This window comes from Aedes aegypti, chromosome 2, assembly GCF_002204515.2.
Source record: "Aedes aegypti strain LVP_AGWG chromosome 2, AaegL5.0 Primary Assembly, whole genome shotgun sequence".
Lineage (NCBI taxonomy): Eukaryota > Metazoa > Arthropoda > Insecta > Diptera > Culicidae > Aedes > Aedes aegypti.
The window spans coordinates 127,333,885-127,356,097 of NC_035108.1; the positions used below are offsets into that span (position 1 = coordinate 127,333,885).

Sequence of the window (22,213 nt, forward strand, 5' to 3'; positions counted from 1 at the left end):
GATAAATGGGTTGAAACGGGGGTGACCCATTTCGCATAAAGTAGTTCCATATAAGAACAGGTAGCATTTTAAAGAAGGCATATAATACTCTTTATGCCAAACGTCCACTCATAAAATTATGCGAAACGTCCTTATGCGAAACGTCTTATGCGAAACGTCCCATCCCTGGTTGAAACGAATGGTCTTCTCTTCTATCAGATACACAATTTGGTTTCCGCAGAGGCAAGGGAATGAGCGACTGTCTTGCGTTACTTTCTACAGAAATCCAACTGACCGATGCTCGAAAAAAACAAATGGCTTTGGTTTTCTTGGATATTAAAGGGGCCTTCGATGCAGTATGTATAGATTTCCTTTCAGACAAACTCCACGAGTGTGGTCTTTCCCCAATTTCAAATAACTACTAGCATAACTTGTTGTCTGAGAATCGTATGAGCTTGAATAAACTTTATGCGTACACTCACCGGAACATTTAATTTCATTTCATTTGATTTATTTATCAATCTGATAAAGTTATATCGTACAACAATTCTCTCGGTACTCGAATACGGTAGCTTTTGTTTTCTATCTGCCGCGAAAACTCACATTTTGAAGCTCCAACGTATTCAGTATCGCTGTCTTCGGATAGCTCTAGGATACATGAGCTCATACAATACTCATACAATGAGTTTAAAGGTATGAGCAGGAGTATTTTCTTTATCAGATCGCTTTGCGAAATTGTCGCTCCGGTTCCTCATCCGCTGTAAAGTGTTAAATCCATTGGTAATTGAAAACTTTGAAAAGCTAATCGAACGAAATCCTCAAACAAAATTCATGACACTGTACTGTTGGTAAATGGCTCTGGAGGTTAATCCTTCCTCGAACACATCCCACGGTAGTTGCTTCCCAGTCTTCTGCAGTTCTACTGTATGTTTTGATCTGACCATGAAGCAAGAAATACATGGAATCCCAGATCCACTCCGTTCGGAGTGTATACCACTAATTTTTCAAACATATTCGGCCAAGTCTGCAGTGACAGAACGTTTTACACCGACGGATCAAAAACAAATGATTCCACTGGTTTTGGTGTATTTAATAAATTTCATAGCGCCGCATTCAAACTTCAGAGTCCTTGTTCCGTATATGTCGCAGAATAAGCGGCAATACACTACGCATTAGAGCGAATTGCCTCTCTTCCCTCTGATCAATACTTCATTTTCACGGATAGCCTCTTAGAGGCTATTCATTCAATGAGGCCGGTAAAGCACTCGTCGTATTTCTTACGAGAAATACGATCCACATTGAGTGCTCTATCGAATCATAATATCACCTTAGTTTGGGTCCCTTCTCATTGCTCAATTCCGGGCAATGAGAAGGCGGACTCGCTCGCTAAGGTGGGCGCTATGGAAGGTGATATTTAAGAATGGCGTATCACCTTCAATGAATTGTTTACAATTGCTCGCCAGCAAGTCACGATTAGTTGGCAACAAAAATGGGATGAAGGGAATTTGGGCAGGTGGTGTCATTCTGTTCTCCCACTGGTATCGAATAGTCCATGGTTCAAGGGGTTGGACATGAGTCGAGATTTTGTCAAGGTAATGTGTCGCCTGATGTCCAATCACTACTCCCGAGGCTCGCATATATTTAGAATAGGTCTCGTAGATAGCAATCTATGTGGTTGTGACGAAGGTTACCATGGCATAAACCATGTCGTCTGGTATTGTCCCGAACACGATGTTGCCAGAACCGATTTATGTGAATCGCTCAGGGCCCAAGGAAACCCAGATAAGAAATACATTAGAGATGTGTTGGCCCAGATAGCCGTAGCGGTAAACGCGCAGCTATTCAGCAAGACCAAGCTGAGGGTCGTGGGGTCGAATCCCACCGGTCGAGGATCTTTTCGGGTTGGAAATTTTCTCGACTTCCCAGGGCATAGAGTATCTTCGTACCTGCCACACGATATACGCATGCAAAAATGGTAATTGGCACAGTAAGCTCTCAGTTAATAACTGTGGAAGTGCTCATAAGAACACTAAGCTGAGAAGCAGGCTCTGTCCCAGTGGGGACGTTAATGCCAGAAAGAAGAAGAAGATGTGTTGGCTAGGTTGGACTTCGATTACATATTCCTCATCTTCAAGTGTCTGAAGAAAATTGATGTTTTCGTTTGATCCTTCCTGTCTTTCATTCCTTATCCACCTCATTTCCCCCTCTAGTTTTTGTTGTATCGTTACAGGTCGTTCAAGTCCACTCTTTGATCGACAAGCAGCATCATACCGCTACAGCGCTGCTGAATATCATCAATCAAACCCTCGCATCCCATCCTTATCCACACAAAATTGTATTCCCTAACCTCGAACAAACCGCGAGTCTTACGGTTCCCCAAAACTAACATAGTATGTTAAGAAGCAATACGAATTTGTAAAACAAATCCAAATGAGTTCGGCTCCGTTATACCTACCTGACGGCGCTGAAGCCTATTAAATAAACGTTAAAGTAAAAAAAAATAGTATGCCGCCTTGAAGCTGATAAAAAGTGATGCGTTGGGACCTGGTACTCACGATTTGCCGTACAGTAAAGATCTGGTCCGTTGTTGATTGACCGTCAACGAAGCCGGCTTGCTAACTTTCCATGAACTCGTCTACTACCGGAGACTGATACCAGTAAATGATCTGGGATAGCACGTTGTAGGGAGCATTAAGGATGGTGATCGCTCGAATGTTCTCACAATCTAACTTGTCGCCATTGTTACCCCTTCTTTCTACTCCTTCGGTACCTGTTCTGTTTGCCAGATCGTGCCTATCAGCCGGTGCGGACAAATAGCCAGCTTTTCATAGCCCATCCTTATGAAATCAGCTCCGATACCATCCTTACCAACAGCTTTATTGTTCTTGAGCTGGTGAATGGATTCCTTAACCTCTCTCAAAGTGGGTGTTGGTTGATTTCCATACCGCAGTACTGACGAATGCTTTTTCTCCGTAGTCTTGACCTCCATTGCCTGCGCTATCAGCGCCATTCTGATGTTCGTCGAAGTGCTGCTTCCAATTTTTCGATCACCTCACGTTCGTCCGCCAAGTTGCTCCCATCCTTATTCCTGCGCATCTCGGCTCGCGGCACGACGCTGTTGCGGGATGCGTCGAGCTTCTGAAGAACTTCCGCGTATCTTGAAAACGGCACAGTTTGGATAGGAATGGGTTATAATCTTGTTATGTGGTTCAGATCGCGATGCACTTCGGTCTCTCGCAAGACGATCCGATTTTTATCTGTCCGGTTCGAGGCGCAAAGTGCAAACACTTGAAATATCTCTCTAGTTATTGTTTACCGTGGCCTCTTCAGAATCCCAATAAGTAACCAAACCATTGATTTGCATGTGAATCATACCAGCACTCTCCGCATTATCATAAGTTTCACCGGAAAAAAAGTTTTTTTCCAATTCTCAACTTTTCCCATTGGTCTCCGATGTCCAAAATTTTCTATACAACCTTCGACATTGTTATAAATAACTTGTTACGTTTCTAAAACTGGTTCTCTAGCTATCTCTGAAAGGCTAACTTGCAAGGTAGTACTTGAACAATTTGTGTAACGCTTCTTCAGAAATATCAGAATTCACTATCAGGATTTTCTTGCACAACGCATCTCTTCTTCAGGCTTGCATCACATTCATTTTCGAAACATTGCCATCGTCATCGTCGTCAATGTCCGCTAAAATTAGACCTTGTTTCACCTCCGCACTTGTTGCGTTTTGAGGAATCTATTTTCGTACCGAATGGTTTCCTTCAGCTGAGCGAGCACACATGCATCTTGGCTCATGTTTTTCTTGTGCTTTCGCTACATTCCGATCTTACTGAAACCGTTCATAATTAAGGATGCGCCGTCGCCAGATTAAAACAATTGAATGTGACAAACCAGACTTCTGAACGCGTGCCACACTGCACGGCGCTAATTATAAAGCTCACCGAACCGATGCAATAAGGAAGTCGCTACCAATTCTCGTTTCGTTCTAGATCCCAGCCATCGTCTATTTCGAGAAGGAGATTCCCAACGTCTACGACGACGACCTGAGCGACGAGGAGGAAATCCTACAATGGCTTCTGTCGCAGCTGGAGAAGGACGAAATCGAGGATGTCACGGACGAGATGTTGGACAAACTGATCAAGGAAGGCAAATCGGTCGCCGTTATGTTCTGTAAGTTATTCACGGTTTTATTTGTATGTTCACGTTGCTACAATTTGAATTTGTTTTGCGTAGACGACAACAATGACAAGCAGTCCGACAAGATCCTGGATGAGCTGGAATCCATCGACGACGAGTGCGACCAGCTCGGTATCAACTTCGTGAAGATGGACGACACCGAAGAGGCCAAGGACTACGGAGTGACCAGTTTCCCAACGCTGGTTTACTTCGAGCAGGGAATCCCAACGGTGTTTGAAGGCGACTTGGAGAATGAGGAGGAAGTCTTGGATTGGCTCGAGCGCCAGACCAACTCGGACGAGATCGAGGATGTTACCGACGAGATGTTGGACATGATCATCGAAAAGATGCCGCACGTTGCCGTTCTGTTCTACGACAAGGACTCCAAGACGTCCCAGAAGGTGCTGGCCGAGCTGGAGAACATTGACGACGAGTGCGACCAGAACGATATTGCCTTCGTCAAGATCGACGATGACAACGAGGCCAAGGAGTGGGGCATTGAAGAGCTGCCCACTATGGTATGGTTGGTAGAGATGGTGTTGAAATTGAGAATAAATGTGTTTTTTTTTAACATAGATCCTGTTTGAACGCGGCATTCCACACATCTACGAAGGAGATCTGATGCGGGAGGAGGAGCTGTTGGGCTGGTTGGTGCACCAGAAGAGACACTCGGAAATTCCGGAAATCACCGACGAAATGAAGGACAAGCTGATGCGCACCTACGATCACGTGGCGATCATCTTCTGTAAGTTTCTCGTGATTCAAGTTTGATAACCTTAAGTGTAAGCTTATTTCAAAAGCTTCCTTCAAGTTGTTGTAATTTGGAATTGTTAAACTTGGAACGCGCAGCTATTCAGCAAAACCCAGCAGAGGGTTGTGGGTCCGAAACAATTATCAAATCACAATCCCATAACAATTATGTTCGTAACATTCCCCCCAACAGCTTTTTTTTTGTAATTTTTTGATTACATTTTTGATATCATTTTAAACATTACTACTACGATAATAACAACAAAAATAAACTTTTTTGTATATTTGTATTTCATTTGCCTTAGCAATTCAGAATTTTTACAGGTGAATGAATTTCACCTAATTATAAGAGAGAAAAAAAAGTCTTCAATTTACTTAATCCAACTCAACCTAAATATATAACGCATAAATCGTGGCAAAAGAAGATTGCAACGATTTTTGTTTAAAATTATTTATTTGACATTTGAGGGGCCCAAATGCAAAGGGGTGTAAGTAACATTTTGGTCGGTTTTGAGTTAAGTGTACTAGAGTATTCTACTGTTTCAAGCTATTCAACGGTAATTTTGGGTGATTGTTTCGTCCAATAGAGAAAATAACATAATTCCTAGAATTTTTATTTATTTTGTGGGCTCCCATACAATTTGTATGGTAAGAAAAATTGCTCGAAAAACTTCAAAGATGATTTTCTCAAAACTAGATTTTTGTCACTTACACCCCTATGCTTAAGTTAGAACCCTCATTTGTTCCAAAGGATTTCATCTGGGTGTTTCGTCCAGAAGTTTATTAATAAATTCCTCCAGGAATTTTCTCCAGAATTTTTTTCAGAGATTTTTTCCGGATATTTCGTCTAGGAAGTTCTTTGTAGATTTGCACCAGGAATTTCTTTGGAGATTTGCTACAGGAATTCATCCGGGGATCTCAAGGATTTCTCCGGAGGCATTCCCTAATATTTACTTCGCGGATTTTCTCCATGAATTCCGCAGGGGATTCCCATAGCAATTCCTGAGGGGATTTCTTTCAGGAATACCTCCAGAAATTTTTCCGGAGATTTTCTGTTACAGGAATTCCTCTGGGGATTTTCTCTAGAAATTCGCCCGGAGATTTTTTCAAAGACTTTCTACAGGGAACTCCCAAGAACTCCTCTTCACGTATTCCATAGTTCGTTCAGGATTTTTTTTTCGAAAATTCTCCAGGAGTTCTCCAGAGTTCCTCAAGTACAGTCAAACCTCCATGAGTCGACCATCGAACCATACACTGAGGCTAAAAAACTTAGTTCCTTAAGGAATAATTATGATTTGGCGTCACAACGATTATTGTTGAAATTTTTAAGATTTACTTATGATTTCGAAGAAGGATTTCATTAAAAAATTTCTAAACTCAATCAAATAATAAACGCTATGATAATTGATTGATTGATATCACAATCGTTTATATTTTTTGTCTTTTATTTAAGGCGTACTCAAAAATGACACGTTTTGATAACAAATGATCTGCTTTCGGTTAACTTGTGTTATTCGCACAATTGAAAACCAGAATTTTCGACACGCGACCAACTGATTTTTTCCAAAACCATGCGTCGGAGCACAGCAGATCCGCTGTCCAGGGTACTATGCCCGACGTTAGGTTCAACGCAGAGATTTAGAGAAAAATCAGTTTTCGCGTGTCGATGATTCCGGCTTTCAACTGGAGACGCGATACCCAACATCAAAAGGGGAGCAATTCTTCTTGTGATTGCTACGAAAATGTTTTTTCTTAAATAATCTCCCTTATGAAACTTATGATCCCATTTTCAAAATGGTTCAATGAAACCATAATTTGGCTGGTTCATAAGTCATGAATTATGGAAAACCTAAGTATTTTAACCTCAGTGTAGAAATATAGAGTCATGGAACAGAAATGCTTTGGAAAGTTGTTTGAGTGGATTATCGTAGTAACCATGGAATGTTCGTTTTTGTATGGTTCCATGTGGCGATATCGAATAATGGAACATTGACTCATGGGGGTTTCATTGTAATTCCTCGGAAATGTTCCGGTGTTCCTCTGAAGTTGCTTCGAAAAATTCACTGAATTCCCTCCGGGAGTTTGTTCAGAGTTCCTCAGGAAATTTCTCAAAAGTTTCTCTGGGAATTTATCTATACTTCATCCAGAATTCTTCTAAATTTTTTATTTCCTCTAAGAAATTCTTCAGGATTTCCTCCGGCCATTCTTCTGGATTTCATCCAGCGATTTCTCTGAACGTCCTCCAGATTTTTAACGGAAATTCTTCTAGATTTCTTCCATAAATTTCTCTGGAGTTTCTACAGCGATTCCTCGTGAATTTCTGGAATGTTCCTTCCCAACGAAGGGAATTGCTTTGAATATTCTTCTTAGTTTCTCCAGGAATTTCTCCGGAGTTCGTCAAGCGATTACCCCGGAATTTGTCCAGAAACACATCTAAAGTTTCTCCAGCAACGCCTCCTGAGTTACTCCAGGAATTGATTCGAAGTTCCTCCGGGAATTCCTTTGGAGATTATCTAGGATTTTGTCTAGAGTCCTACAGGAATTCCTTTAGATTTTCTCCTCCTGAGTTGCTCTAGAAATTCCTCCGGAGTTCTTTCAGCAATTCTTTTAGATTTTATCCAGCATATCCTCTGAAATTTTTTCAAAGCTCCAGGAGGTAATCCTGAAGAATTGCTGGACTGAGGAATTCTGGACAAAATCCTAGTTAATCTCCAAAAGAAAATGCTGGAGGAACTAAGGAATAATTCATGGAGAACATCCCGGAGGAGTTCTTCTGGGGAATCCCCGAAATAATTCTTGGAAAACTTCTCCGGAAAAATTTCTGGTGAAAATCTCCGGCGACATACCTTGAGAAAATCGCCAGAGGAGTTTCTGGACGAAATCCCTGGAGGAACTTATTGAAGAAATCTCCAGAAGAATTCCTGGAGGAGTTGCGGGAGAAAATCCTCGGAGGTGCTTCTTGCGGAAATCCCTGGAAGAATTTCTGGACAAAATTCTCCGAGGAATTTCTGAACAAAATCTATTAACAATCCCCTGCTATTAACAATCCCCTGAGAAATTTCTGGAGAAAATTCCCGGAGGAGTTTCTAGGAATATCTCCGGAGAGATCCTTGAAATCCCCGGAGAAATTCAAGGAGAAATTCCTGCAAAAAATCCCCGGAGAAATTCCTGGTTTAAATCCGGGGACCAAATCCCCGGAGGAATTGCTATCGGAAATCCCCTGAAAAATTCCTGCAGGAAATCTCTGGAAAAATTCCTGGTGCAAATCCGCAGAGATATTCCTGGAAGAAATCGTCGGATAAATTCTCTAAAAATTCTCTGAAGGAATTTCTGGAGAAAGTCCTTGAAGGAACTTCTTAATGAATTTCTAGACGAAATCCCCGGAGCAACTCTTGGAAAAATCTCCGGCGGAAATTCCTGGAGGAATTTCTGGACTAAATCCACGGATAAATTTTTAAAGGTAATACATACCTGAAGGAATTCCTGGAGCGAATACCCGGAGAAATTCCTGAACCAAACTCCCGGAGGTATTCCTGCAGCAAATCCCCGCCTGAAAGAAATTCCTAGAGAAAATCCTCGGAGTAAATGTTGGGGGATATCCTTGGAGGATCCTTGAAATGCCCAGAGGACTCCCTAGAGGAAATCTTCCGAGAAATTCCTGGTGCAATCTCCAAAGAGCTTCCCGGAAAAATTCCGGTTTTAAATTTCTGAAATTCCACTAAAACATTTATGGAGAAAATTCTCGGAGGAATTTCTTAATTTATCCGTGATTTATTTATGACATCTTTGAAGATGTTTCTAGAGTAAATTCCCGGAAGAATTTCTGGATGAAATTCACTGAGGAATTCCTGGACGAAATTCCGAAGGAATTGCTGTTGGAAATTCCCTTTAAAATTTCTGGAGGAAATACCGGAGTAGCTCTTGGGGGAAATCCCCGGAAGAATTCTTGGAAAAAATCTCCGGATAAACTTCTAGAGAAATACCTGGAGCAAATCGCCAGAGGAATTTTTGGAGGAAAAATTCCTGGACGAAATTCCCAAAAGAACTCTAGGATAAAATTCCTGGTTTAAATCCCAAGAGAAATTCCTGGAGGAAATCTCCAAAAAAAATCTCTGAAAAAATCCCCGTAAGAATTTCTAAAGAAATTCCTCAGAGGGTTTTTTTAATAAGGGGTCTATTTTATAAGTCGAGTCGATCAAAATGACTCGACTGGAGTCACTGTCGACCGAAAAATTTGCTCGACTCAGCTCTGTCACTCGAGTTTTTCGACAGTTGTCACTCTATGTGACTGGATTACTATGGGAGTCGACGGGTGACATCTGAAATATGCATGCTTGCTTTGATCGACAATGAATATAGACGAGTCACATGAATCTGCTCGATTTACAAAATAGGGCCCTTAAGTTGAGTCGATCAAAATGACTCGACTGGAGTCACTATCGACCAAAATAATCGCTCGACTCAACTCTGTCACTCGAACTTTTCGATAGTTGTCACTTTATGTGACTGGATTACTAAGGGAGTCGATGGGTGACATCTGAAATAAGCATGCTTACTTTGATCGGCAGTGACTACAGATGAGTCGCATGAATCTGCTCGATTTACAAAATAGACCCCTAAATTTCTGGGCGAAATCCCCAGATAAAATCCTGAACGAAATCTCTAGAGGAATTGCTGTTAGAAATCCCATGAGAAATTCCTGGAAAAAATCCTAGAGGAGTTCTTGGGGGAAATTTCCGGGGGAATTCTTGGATAAAATCTTCCCATGAATTTCTGGACGGCTCCACCGGGAATTCTTTTCGAGCCCCACTGGAAGCTCCTCCGGAAATTCTTTGGAGCTCCACCAGGAATTCCTTCGGATTTTTGCCATAGTTCCTCCAGGAGTTTAGTCGGAGTTTCTCCCGGATTCCTCCTAAAATTCCTTGGAAATCCTCCGAAGTTCCACAAGGAATTCCTTCTTACTCGGATAATTCCCCTAGATTTGCTCCGGAAAATCCTCCAGTGTTTCTCCAAGAAATCCTCCGGGAATTTCTCACGAGTTTCTCCTAGAATATCTTCAGAGTACCCTAAAATTATCCAGAAATTCCTTACTTCCAAAAATTTCTTCGGAGTTCCAGCAGCAATTCCTTGAAAGTTCCTCCGAATGAAATTGCTGCAAAGTTCTTTTATAACTTCCTCCGAAGTTCCTTCGGGTTTCCTTTATTAAGTTGCTCTAGAATTTTGTTTAGATATGCTCCAGAAATTGCTAAATAGTTCCTCCGGGATATCCTTGGGAGCTCTTTTCTTTATAATTCCTTCAGTAATTTCTTCGTTGTTCCTCCAGAAAATTCTTCCGGGGTTTCTCCAGGAATTCCTCTGAATATTTTTTTCAGACTTCCTCTGGGAAATACTCCCAGTCTTCCTCCGGGAAACACTCCCAGACTTCCTCCGGAAATCCTCCACAGTTTTTTATGAAGTCCCTTTAGTAATTCCTCCGAAGTTCATCTGGAGCTCCACCGGAAATTTCTAAACAGTTCTTCCAGTAAAGTCTCCGGAGCTCCACCGAGAATACCTTCGGAGTTCTGGCGAAAATTCTTTCGAAGCTCCGCCGTGAATTCTACCGAGATTCATCCGGGAATTCCTTTGCAGTTCATCTGTGTACTCCTTCATGGTTCCTTCAAAAAAATTCAGGTTTAATCAATTGTGCTGTTCAACTATTTGTTTGTTTTTGTTGATCACATTCGAAATGGATCGAAAAAAAAAATACAACAACCGGTGCATGCGCGTGCGTTTTGGTCTATTTTCACTGCTCTGTTCAATTCTGACAGGTCAATTTTTTGTATAAATTTTGACCAAAAAATGGACCACCGGTTAAGTTGCCCTTACACCGGTGTTGAAAATGATGTTCCAATTTTATTTATTATCAGTTTTCTGGTCTATTTTTGGAAGAGGTTAACTGCCTAGTCCATTTGTGGTCAGATTTGGACCAAGATTTAGGCATTTCCAAATCTGGTTTGACACACGTTTGTTTACCAGTTCGGATTTTTCTGCCTGAAACAGCCAGGGGATGGATTGTTCAGGATTCTCCAGGAAATCTTTCAGAGTTCCTCCAGCAATTCCTCGGGTTTTTTAAGAGTTTCTACAGAGACTTCTTCAGAGTTGTCTCGAGCATTCTTCCAAGAATATTTTCAGAGTTCCCCCGGCAATTCTTCCAGACTTCCTGGAGGTCTTTTAGAGGAACACCGAAGGAATATAACCCCGAAAAAATTTCTGGACGAAATCGCTAGAGGAATTCGTGGAGGAAACCCCCAGAGAAATTCCTGGAGGGAATCCTCCAGGAATTCTTTCAAAACTTTTGCCGGGAGTTCCTTCGGAGCCCCATCGGTAATTTATTCAGCTTTCCTCCATAGATCCGGCAGAAATGTTACGGAGTTCCTCCAGAATATGCTCCAGAAAATTCTGCAGAGTTTCTCCGAAATGTTCTCCAGAGCTTCTCAAAAAAAAAATTCAGCAATTCATCCAGCAAATCCTTCGGTGTTCCCCCAGGATTTTTTTGTAAGTCCGCCAAGAATTCCTTCATGGTACCACATGGTTTTTCTTTGGAGTTCCTCCGGGCATTCCTTTGGAGCTCCACCGATAACTCCTTCAAATTTCCACCATTGTTCCTCCAGGAATGATATGTATGACATATTAGTTGGTAAAGCAGTCATCTAGCGTACAAGAGTCGTGTGTTCGAAACCCATCTGCGTTTTTTTTTCATAATTTCACTCATACTTTATTCATCTTTACCACGCGTAATGAGTCCTCTGCGATGCAAAAATGAGGCAATTTCGAAGTTTTTCTGAAGAGTAAAAATTAAACTAAAAACTCGCAACACGAACCCTTAAGGCCCAAGTAAAAATCAAGCAAATGTCAGAATTTAAAACGCAGTTTTCTCCATTCAAAGTGTTAAATTGAAGAAAACAAAAACACACAGCTGTTTTATTTGAGAAATAAAAGAGCTGTAGGGGAAGATCCCCCAGTACCGGACACTTAAGCCACTAAATTCATAAATTAAAAAATATTATTTTTTTTTATTTGATTCATAATAGTTTCCTTTTCTTCTAATACACCTTCTTGATTGGACCATGATTTCTCAATTTTTCGATATTTTTCGTTGTTTGGTGCTGTCCGGTACTGGGGGATCTCCCCTATGTTTCTATTTTCTTCGATTTGTTGATTTGAAAGAAGCAAAATGCTTTTTCAGTTTACACATTTGCTCGATTTTTACTTGGGCCTTAAACGATTCAAGCGAGAGTGCATCGAAATGCGAGAATTTTTATTCCGATACTTTTTTTCTTGCTTCTCTCGCTCCCCTATTCACTCTTTAAAAGAACTCTTGGATAATTCATTCACGCTAAACTTGCTACGCTCAAAAATGAGTGCCGAGTACACAAAATCAGCCTCTCTTCATGCAGCACAGATTCTGTGCAAAGGGGGCTGTACACAGTTTTGTGCAAACGGTGGTAAACAAACCGAATGAGTGAAATACGCACAGAGCAGGAACGCTTGGAATGCGGCATTTTGCTTCCATTTTTGTTTTGTTTCTGAAAACATGAAAAACATTTAAATTTTGAAGTTTTTCAGAGATTTTTTCATTGGAATAGCCGAAGCGGAAGTAAATGGGAAAAAATACTTTCACATTTGCGACCATTTTCCGGCTTATCGCCAGAAAAAATCTCAAAAAACCCCTCTTCATACCAGTGGCCAACTGTTTGCTGCCGTGCGGAAGATGACCGACAGTTCCACTTCCATCGATCCGCGCACAGCCAATGGCCAACACATCGGTTACACATAGCATGAGTGCGACTTAAAGAGAATTTTCACTCAGCCAGTAATGGCACAAATCTCCCAACTGGTGGGGAACGTGCCTTTGGAGCCGGCCTTCTGATGTATAGTTTTAACACATGCGCTGCGTTGAGCAGGCTTAGCGTGTTCGAACAAAACAGCCCTCGCAGAGTTGTAATGGCACTCTTTTTTGATAGAATTTTCATCCGTTGTGTTTTGTGTCGCATCTTCCTCGCTCAATTTTCGTTGCCTCTCTGCTTAGTATTTTTTCACTCTCTCTCACAAAGAGGCAAATACACGCTAGGGAAGAGAGGTTTTTCGAGATTTTTTTCTGGCGAAAAGCCGGAAAATGGTCGCAAATGTGAAAGTATTTTTTCCTTTTTGCTTCCGCTTCAGATCCTTCCAACATCATTCCAAAATATTCTGTAACACCTCTGAAAGGTCGTAGAGTTCACAGCATCTTTCTTAAGTAGGTGTTCAATGAATCACTCCTTTCCAATCCCCAGAACAGCTCGCGATTGTTGGAGGATGCGTCAATCTTGTTATCTTATTATATCTTGCTAAGAAAAAGATTTTCCTCTTAAATCCAGTCAGAAATACAGGCCACGATTAGCGGCAGGAGTCTTCCTTAGCCGAGTGTCTAGGAGCCGAGGCTTCCAAACAAATCCATGCTGAAAGTGTCTGGGTTCGATTCTCGGTCAGTCCAGGATCTTTTCGTAATGGTAATTTCCTTGAATTCCCTGGGCATAGAGTATCATCGTATACCTGCCACACGATATACGAATGCGAAAATGGCAAATTTGACAAAGAAAGCACTCAGTTAATAACTGTGGGAGTGCTCATAAGAACACTAAGCAGAGAAGCAGGCTCTGTCTCGGTGAGGATGTAATGTCAAGAAGAAGAAGATTAGCGACATCCTTTTCTTCCTTACTTGAATCCAAGAACCTTGGCAAGTTGCTTTGATTAGTTGCTCAACGAACATGCCCAGGCATTGCAAAATTCGCTCTCATTTGAGAATGAAGCACGAAAGCAAGCGAAGAAAAACATCCCATCTGTTGCGGTCCACGATCGTCAATGTATCGCAAGTTGTAACAAGTCTGATAAATGCAAGCAGCGAGCGAGAGCTCCAAATAGAGAGCGATGATAAAATCCATTTTTCTTACTTGTTTACCGTTTCTTTACTGGCACTATAAACAATCCACGAACTTCCAATAGCAATAGTGTCCCCCAGGCTTGAGCATGTTAAGAGGGGTTTTATCATGCACTACTATCCCCCCTCTGATCAAAGTTGTAGCAGTATACGATAAACAGTCTCTCATAATGTGCAGCATGTTATGATAGTTACAGAGAGCGATACGTGAGAGATTCTCTCAATTTTCTCAGGAATTGAATCCTGAACATGCCTGAAGCATTGCATTTTTTGTGTACTTCCCGCTTATACACATATCATAAGATTATCTAACCATCTGCTTGTATTCCCCTCCTCGACAGACGACAAAGACGACAAGCAAGACATCCGCGTGCTGAACGAACTGGAAAACATCGACGATGAGCTGGAGAAGGAAGAGATCGTCATTGCTCGTCTGGACAACGCAGAGGAAGCCCGCGAGTACGGCTTGGACCACCTGCCAGCCTTGGTATACTTCGAGAACCAAATCCCAGCGGTGTACGAAGGTGACCTGATGAATGAAGAAGAAGTGTTGGAGTGGCTCAAGCTGCAGAAGTACTCCGCAACCATCGAGGAGGTCACCGACGAGATTCTCCAGGATCTGATAGAAGAGCACGAGTACGTTTGCGTGTATTTTAGCGGCGAGTGCGAAGAGGGTGAGAAGTGCGACAAGATTTTGGACGACCTGGAAAACATTGATGATGAGCTGGACGAAGCCGGTATCATCTTCGTCACCACCGAGGACATGTCCACCGCCAAGAAATACAACATCAAGACGGTGCCAGCGTTGGTGTTCTTCCGCAACAAGGATCCACTGATTTACACCGGCGATTTGAACGACGAGGATGAGGTGCTGGCTTGGTTAACAGACGAGGAAACCCTGGAGATTCCCGGAAAGATCGAAGAAGTCAACATCAAAATGCTGGAGAAAATTCTGGCTGAGAACGAGCATATCGTTGTGTTCTTCTGTGAGTAACAAGTGATTCTCGTGTAGAGATGAAAAGTATTGTTTTTAACTCTTCGTTTCAGATCACGACGAGGACAAGAAGTCGCTGAAGATTATCAACGAGCTGGAGAACATCGACGATGAGTGCGAGGAGAAGGATATCAATTTTGTCAAAACTTCGGACGACGATATCGACAAGGAGTACGATCTGGAGCAGCTTCCGGCCTTGGTGTTCTACCGCCACAAGTTCCGTACCATCTACAGCGGTGATCTAATGAACGAGGATGAGATTCTCGAGTGGGTTCTGCAGCAGTACGAGTCGAAACCCGAGGTGATTGAATCGGTCGATCGTAAAACTCTGCAGGTCCTGGTCAACGAGATCGAACATCTTGCGGTGCTGTTCTGTGAGTGATTACTGTAGTTGTTAGTGGGGAGGATTATTCGAACAAACTGCCTTGATTTCAGATGATGATGATTGCGAGACTTGCCCTAAGATCCTGGAAAAACTGGAAACCATCGACGACGATACGGATAAGCACCACATTCAGTTCGTTAAGGCCAATGACGAGAAGCTAGCGCACGAGATCGGAATCTTCTCGTTCCCGGCTTTGGTCTATTATGAAACTGGTGTCCCGATCATGTATGATGGTATGTTTAGCATTTTTTGGTGAATCTCACGAGATGAAACTTGCACGGATTCAATGTCTGTGTCTATTATCCCATTAATTCTCAATTGTGGGTATATTCTTTCTTTCCTTTTTCTCCACGAATTTAGGTAATCTCAAAAACGAAAAACGCATCTTGCAGTGGCTAGTCGATCACAAAAGTAAGCTCTCTCGGTATAAGTAGGTTTAGTCCTTTTATCCTCTCTAAGTTGACCTATATTTTGTCATTATTTTGCATCGTTCTGAACCATGATTATGTTACGTTTTGAGACCATCGTGTTGCAGATCCCGATTTCGAAACCAATCAAGTGGCGTACCATTTCGTTCGAGTTTTCAAAACGTTTCCCCCACCATACGGCTATAAATCCCTCTGCTTTGGTTTTTGTTAAATTCAGTTCCCAGAAATGAGATACGAAGTTTCGTATTTCATATACATTCCATTTGATTTTTTTATACAAACCCACTCATTTTTCAAAGATTTCAGCTTCAACCGCTTCTTTTCTTATTCTTTCATACACTTTTCCCATCAACCCGACACCAAACTGTCACTATCTCTCGCTGTCTCTGGCTAATCCTCCAAAACCTATGACAAACAATTCCATACAAATCCCCAGGAAAGTATGATATCAAAATGAAATACAGTGGCGGTCAGAAGAAAGAACGCAAGAAGGTCGTTTTCTCTGATCCGGAAGAAGAGGCACGATTAGCGCGCCTGCAGGCGGAAGCCCGAGCCCGATCAGGGGTGCCGGAAAAATCCATCCTTAAACCACCGCCAGGAACCCCCATGACCACCAGTCTACAATACAATCCCATATCATTAGGTAACCTCATAGGACGTTGTAGCTCTTTCTCTGTCGCACTTTCTGTTTCTCTTTAGAGCAGCTATAACGCCATAGTTGGAAGTGCCTTTTGTAGAGTCTCTCAAACTGTAATCTGTTCACATTCAACCCAATAGATCTATCCATAGAGCGCACCCGTCAGTGGTCCAGCGTCCCTTCCCCTAAATGTAGGCTCACGTGCACGCACTTGCATCAAGGAATCGTCCCTCCCAGAAGAGGAGCGACATTCGACTCGTAGACGTAATTGGTGTCGTTCAAATTGAACTCAGATCACGTGTCTGCACGTGTTTCAGTAGACTGTAGGCTTTCTAACCACTGTTCTAGAATAGATCTCGCAAAACACCAAGCCACATTGCACGAATGCTTTCCCAAACTTCGGCTTGATTGGTCGTCCTCGTTGTTCGGCGGTACTTGTCTGCATTTTCTACAATATTCGATGCAGTAGCCTAGCCCAAAGTCCTTTCTGTTAGATGTTCTTTGCTCTTCTCCGAAAATCACACTTTCATTACCGACATTTTGCAGATAACAAATTACCGAAACCAAAGAGAGCAAAGCAAAAAGAAGTTCCCGAATACATCGATCGAGACGATAGAATCGATAAGAGCAGACCCAAGCAAAGCAAACTCAAACCAATTCCCAAGCTACAACCCATCAAAACCACCACCACCACCACTACCACCAAACCATCTAAAACTGCTAAGCCTGAACCGCCCAAAAAGACCAAAGAAAGCAAAGCCCAAAAGCCCCAACCACCGTCGTTCAAGCCCTTGAAAAAACCCGAGATCCAGAAAGCCGACCAGGCCAAACCCAAAGCGGACCTCAGGAAGTCCGAAGATGAAGGTACTTTACTCGCAAAACCTATCCTTACTCTGCAACACCACTGAACTGAACCTTTCCGTGTACATATATGAACCTCTATAGAAGTATCTTCACTAAATCTCGAGCAAATGTAATTTAGAGTGAATAGTCTAGCCCTGACAGTCAGGGAGTCGTTCATCTGCATCTATTTCGCACACTCTTCCTCTCTCGCTCTTTTTTCTTCATTTTACACTTCCTTCGTTATCTACTACTTTTTACTTTTAAACTAGCTCCAGGCCAGATTTTTACGACACGATCCAACAAACTTTTGTCCTGACTATGGATCTTGTTATTTTTTCATAGTAAATTTCGGACAAAAATTACAAGCTCTCAATTTTTTAAATTTTTCGTCGAAATAGAAGCTAGAAGAGTAAAATTCTCAAAAAAAAGTTATAGCTAGAAGCTTCTGGTCCTGGCAATTTGTTTTAGTAGATTATGTAAATATGTACCTAAATGTATCTCAATCTTCGTTTCCTCAATCTCCATTTCGACTATCAAAAATCTACAATATTCCGCGCATAATACAAAACACTGATACTGATGATCGTTTCGAAATGGAATGCTTTTTGAGCTCATTATTCACACATTGACTGGAGAAGGATACAATTGTCCTTGTATTATATCAGAAGAGCAAGCTTATTGTTTGATTTTACTAGTCGAACGGAAATTCCAACTTTAAGCATGCACTCTGACTGTTTTCTTTAACTGGATTCGAATAATTTTAGTCCGCTGATTTCAAATCTGTGTTCAGAATATATCGAATATTTTAATATTAGGCTAAGGAAGGCCCCTAATCATCTTATTAAAAGCATAGTCTAGTATGCTAATATTAAATTTCAATATCTGTTCGGGAACAGGCATCACAGAATTCGCTCTCAATTGATTTCGAAGCATGATCAAAGCAAGCGCAGAAAATCATCCCATCTGTATCGGTCCGTGATCGGCAATGTTTCGCAAGCGCAATGTAGCGTAGCTAAGGGGGTGCGGTAGGTACGGTCCGCACCGGGCCAAGGGTTCTTAGGGGCCCGGAAATCATGGTGAGAAATTATCATAGCATTAGAAATTGAGTTTTTGACGAACTGAAATGTTTTGGGGTTAAGAAAATCAGGTTTTGGAGGGCCCTGAATTGGTAAAGAGTAGGGGCCCCTATTTCATCTTGTATATACGAATTCCATCCGGAATGAGTCGATTGACCGGATTAAATGAATTTTGGTCCACTGTTTTCAAAGCTGTGTTTAGATTTTTTTTAATATATGTTTTTTTTTTATTTTGTTTATGAAAAAAAATAGTTCTTCAGTGTATATTTTATTCTTGAAGTCCAAATGATTTGCTAGAACTTCTTCATACAATATTTTTATCTAAAATCAACAGTTACAGTTAGAATTTTTCGAATATATTGCATGTAAAATTTTAAAGGCCACTTATTCTACCATAACAAAAATATGTGCACAATTATCTGCAAATCGAAGATGGTTGAGTTCTGTGACTGACCAATTTGACATGGAATTCGTCTATATTTATGAAGGAAGCGTTAATTTTAACGCTATAGAACAGTAGGTACGTTTAAGAAGAACATTATTAATTGGTTTCAAAAATATATTGTTCTGTTAATCATCGAATGTCATGTGTCCCTCTATAGCTTGAGCTTGAGAAAGCCAGGAACTGGTTCGGAAACATTTAATTATGAGTTATATTTTGAACCAAGCTGGAATGAATATTTGTACATAATATTTCATACATTCTTGAAAAGTACTAAAGCATACTTCGATAACGCGAACAAAAGTGAATTTAACGCAAAACATCTAATCTACTTAAAGTTTCTTTTTCATTTTTTCCGCATTGCAATGAATCTTGGTTCATAGATTTTAATCTTCAGGAATTCTTCTAGAGCCACGTTTCTCAACAGGGGGTCCGCGGACGTTGAAACGAACACCTCACAGCGAGCCGTTTTTTCGCCATTGCCAAGGTTGAGAAACAGTGTTCTAGAGAGTCATTCCGAGCTTTCTTTATGGATACGTGCAAGGAGTTCTCCAGGGATCCCCCAAGATTTTTATAGAGTTTTCTCCAGCAATTCTCCCAATAATTTGTCTTGACATTTTTCAAATGGTTTCTTAAGATAAGCTAAAAAGAATTCGTTCAAAATTTGCCTCTGAAACTCCTTCAGCGGTTCAACATCGAAAATTCTCTCAGAGATTCTCCAGGTATTACATTTTGACATTTTTTTCAGGAAAACAATGTTCTATTCTACTATTGGTGTAATTCGTGTAATACAAGAATTTCTCGAAAATATCTCATGGCATTCATTCCGAAATACTTCCAGTCGTTTTCAGCACCAAGCTTCCAAGAATTACCGCACTTATAATCCTATGAATTGCTCCATAAATTCTTCCAGAGATTATCCCACAAAATCTGTAGAGAATTTTTTCAAGAATTTCATAAAAATATCAACCAAAGATTTCTCACAAATTTCTCAATAAGTAAGGATTCCTTTAAAAGATTTATTGAATTCTTGGATCTATTCAAAAAAATATTCAGCGTTAAAAACCACAAAATGCTGCAACAATTATTCTTGTAGCTCCTCAAACAGTTCCACTTCAAGATTTCCCAGGGGTTTCCTCTAGCAATTTTTTGTTGCGTAATTTTTCAATTATTTCTTTATTAGTTTCTCTGAAGACTCAAAAATTCTCTCAAGAGTCCAGAAGAGATCCGAAGATCTTCAAAAGACTTCTCTCTTGAAGGATTGTATTGTGCATTTTACCATTGATACCTTTACAATTTCGTTTAGAAATATATCTAGTTTTCTTTTTTATAGAAATTCCCTCTAATATAATCTGAAAATAAATCTTGCATTCTTCTTGCAAATTCCTTGAGATTTTTTTTGGGAAATTTTCTAATGGAATCATTGGAGAACAATCTTTGGACATCATTGGAAAAAGTGCTGGTTCAGTTTTTCAAGATTTCTGGAATTGAAATTTTGGTAGAATGCCCTGTGAGGTCTGTAAAGGAATCGTTCAACGTACTCCTGAAGAGAAATCTTCAAATTGATAGCAAACTTCAAGCAACTATCTGAATTACATTCTTATGAAATTTCTGAAGAAAACCATAAGATCTCACAGAAACTTTTAGGTAGACGCTTTGAGAGTTGTCTGGTCGGATTACTGGAATCCTTATCGTAATGTGTTCCCTGTTCAGTATCATTTTTCAGGCATGGGTTCTCTTCAGTTCCTTATTTTCAGCCCTGAAGTTGTTGTATCGGTATATTACTGTTCATTAATTGACGGTTTGATTGGGTACTAAAAAAAATAAAAACTACCTCAACATTAGATGAACACAAGATCCAGTATTTCCAATCCCAAATATTAATGTTGATGGAATTATTGTTTCGATTAATTACCTAGCCAATTGGCACATACTCCTATGTTGAAAGGCCCCAGAATTTGACTCCGCATCGGGCCCCGAAAACCCTAGCTACGCCACTGCCCGTTTTTCTCGCTTATTCACCATTGGTCTTTTATTCTACTGACATGATAAACAATGGATCATTAAAATAACCAAAACGGCCGCTATGGAAAACATAGATAGCGCCACCGTAGCCTTGTGTGTTTGACAGAACAGCAATACTGTCACAATGTTATACTGCTTCGCGTTGAAAAATGGGTTAACCAACGTGCGAAGTTTGATTTTTGACCAACTTCGACGTGTCGCAACTCGATTCTCAATAGTGCGCATAATGCACACGGCGTAGGGCATAGATGCACACTATTGCGAAGTGACTCGCGACACGGCGAAGTTGGTCAAAAATCGAACTTCGCACATTTGTTCGCCCATTTTTAGTCGTGAAGCAGTATAAATCCCATGTACAGTGGCGCCTTTGTTTTGGTGCGGTGAGCACTGACAAAAACTACCTTCAATGATCCATTCCCTACACGGAGAAAACAAAAAACATATTTGAGTATTTTTTAGATTATTTTTAAGTTATTTTTCGCTCCCTATTTAATTCACTCCTTCTGTTGTTGTCAGAGAGCGAAGAGCAAAACAACCCAAATACCGAACCTTAATGCGTTACCGCAAATTTGTGTGAGTGGCATAGTACTGGAAGTTGAGTTACAACCTAGGGTAACCAATATATGTTGGACCCCCTGGGCCATTTTCCTGCAAATTTCCCACTTTAAATGGAAAGACCAACTCAGTTCGCATGCCATTTGGAAAGATAGGACTATCCGCACTTGCAGCAACCGTTTGTACATAGAAGATGTGTTTATTTTATCTGAAATTAAATTAATTCAATCGGTTCATCCATGCAACCGTTACAACATTTTCCACTCAGAAATTGAAGCAATAACATTTTTTTTTCAAATTTCTGAACTAAAAGAGTAGAATTTCTTCGGTTTTCCATTTTCAATTGATTGGATAGACTATGGGAAGCATATTATACAACAAGCGTCGTGGATATGGTCGCCAAACGATAAAAAATGCCAGGGCCAGAATATAAACTTCGAGGGTCCAAAATGTATTGATGTGTCCAAAATAATCAAAAACAGTGCTTCACAACTCAATTATTTTCAACGGTTTTTGGATCCTACATGACCATATGGGCATTTTAATCCTAGAGAGGAAGTTTTTGGCATGTTTTTTGACTGGGTCCGCTGTGCAATTAACTAATTAGGACAAAATAGTAAAATCACTTCCTTAGGGGGTTCAAAATACGACCGTTACCCAACCCCATGAACGCAAAATTAGGTTAACGCACAAACCCCTCGAATTGAGTGGATTAAACTCACTTTTGTGTACCTCATTTTCAAGTTACCCATGAAAAAGAGCGATACATCATCAACACACGGCGCACACTGGGGCAGTTCGCTGTTTTCGACGGCCAAAACTTCTAGTACTCTAGATATGCATCCTAGAGGTTTGGTGTCTTCGACAAAGTATTTTGAAATAATTTGTACTACATTTTAACTCTTTCGGCTGTGATCTATATAAGTTATAACTGATCTATATCAGTTATATCTTATGA

The 22,213-nt window shown here is 40.8% G+C and overlaps 1 protein-coding gene across 12 annotated transcripts in view; it reads left to right on the plus strand.

Moving 5' to 3' along the window:
- Positions 1-22,213, plus strand: part of LOC5573987 — a 145,243-nt gene that overhangs the window by 74,499 nt on the left and 48,531 nt on the right. For 6 of the 12 annotated variants that reach the window (XM_021842268.1, XM_021842269.1, XM_021842270.1 and 3 more), the window contains 9 exons: positions 3,978-4,158; positions 4,222-4,682; positions 4,741-4,909; positions 14,212-14,856; positions 14,918-15,238; positions 15,300-15,482; positions 15,610-15,660; positions 16,114-16,320; positions 16,861-17,178. In XM_021842268.1, coding sequence (XP_021697960.1) covers positions 3,978-4,158; positions 4,222-4,682; positions 4,741-4,909; positions 14,212-14,856; positions 14,918-15,238; positions 15,300-15,482; positions 15,610-15,660; positions 16,114-16,320; positions 16,861-17,178 — 2,536 coding nt within the window. The remainder of the gene's footprint in view (positions 1-3,977; positions 4,159-4,221; positions 4,683-4,740; positions 4,910-14,211; positions 14,857-14,917; positions 15,239-15,299; positions 15,483-15,609; positions 15,661-16,113; positions 16,321-16,860; positions 17,179-22,213) is intronic. The other 6 variants (XM_021842274.1, XM_021842275.1, XM_021842277.1 and 3 more) reach the window with 2 other exon arrangements.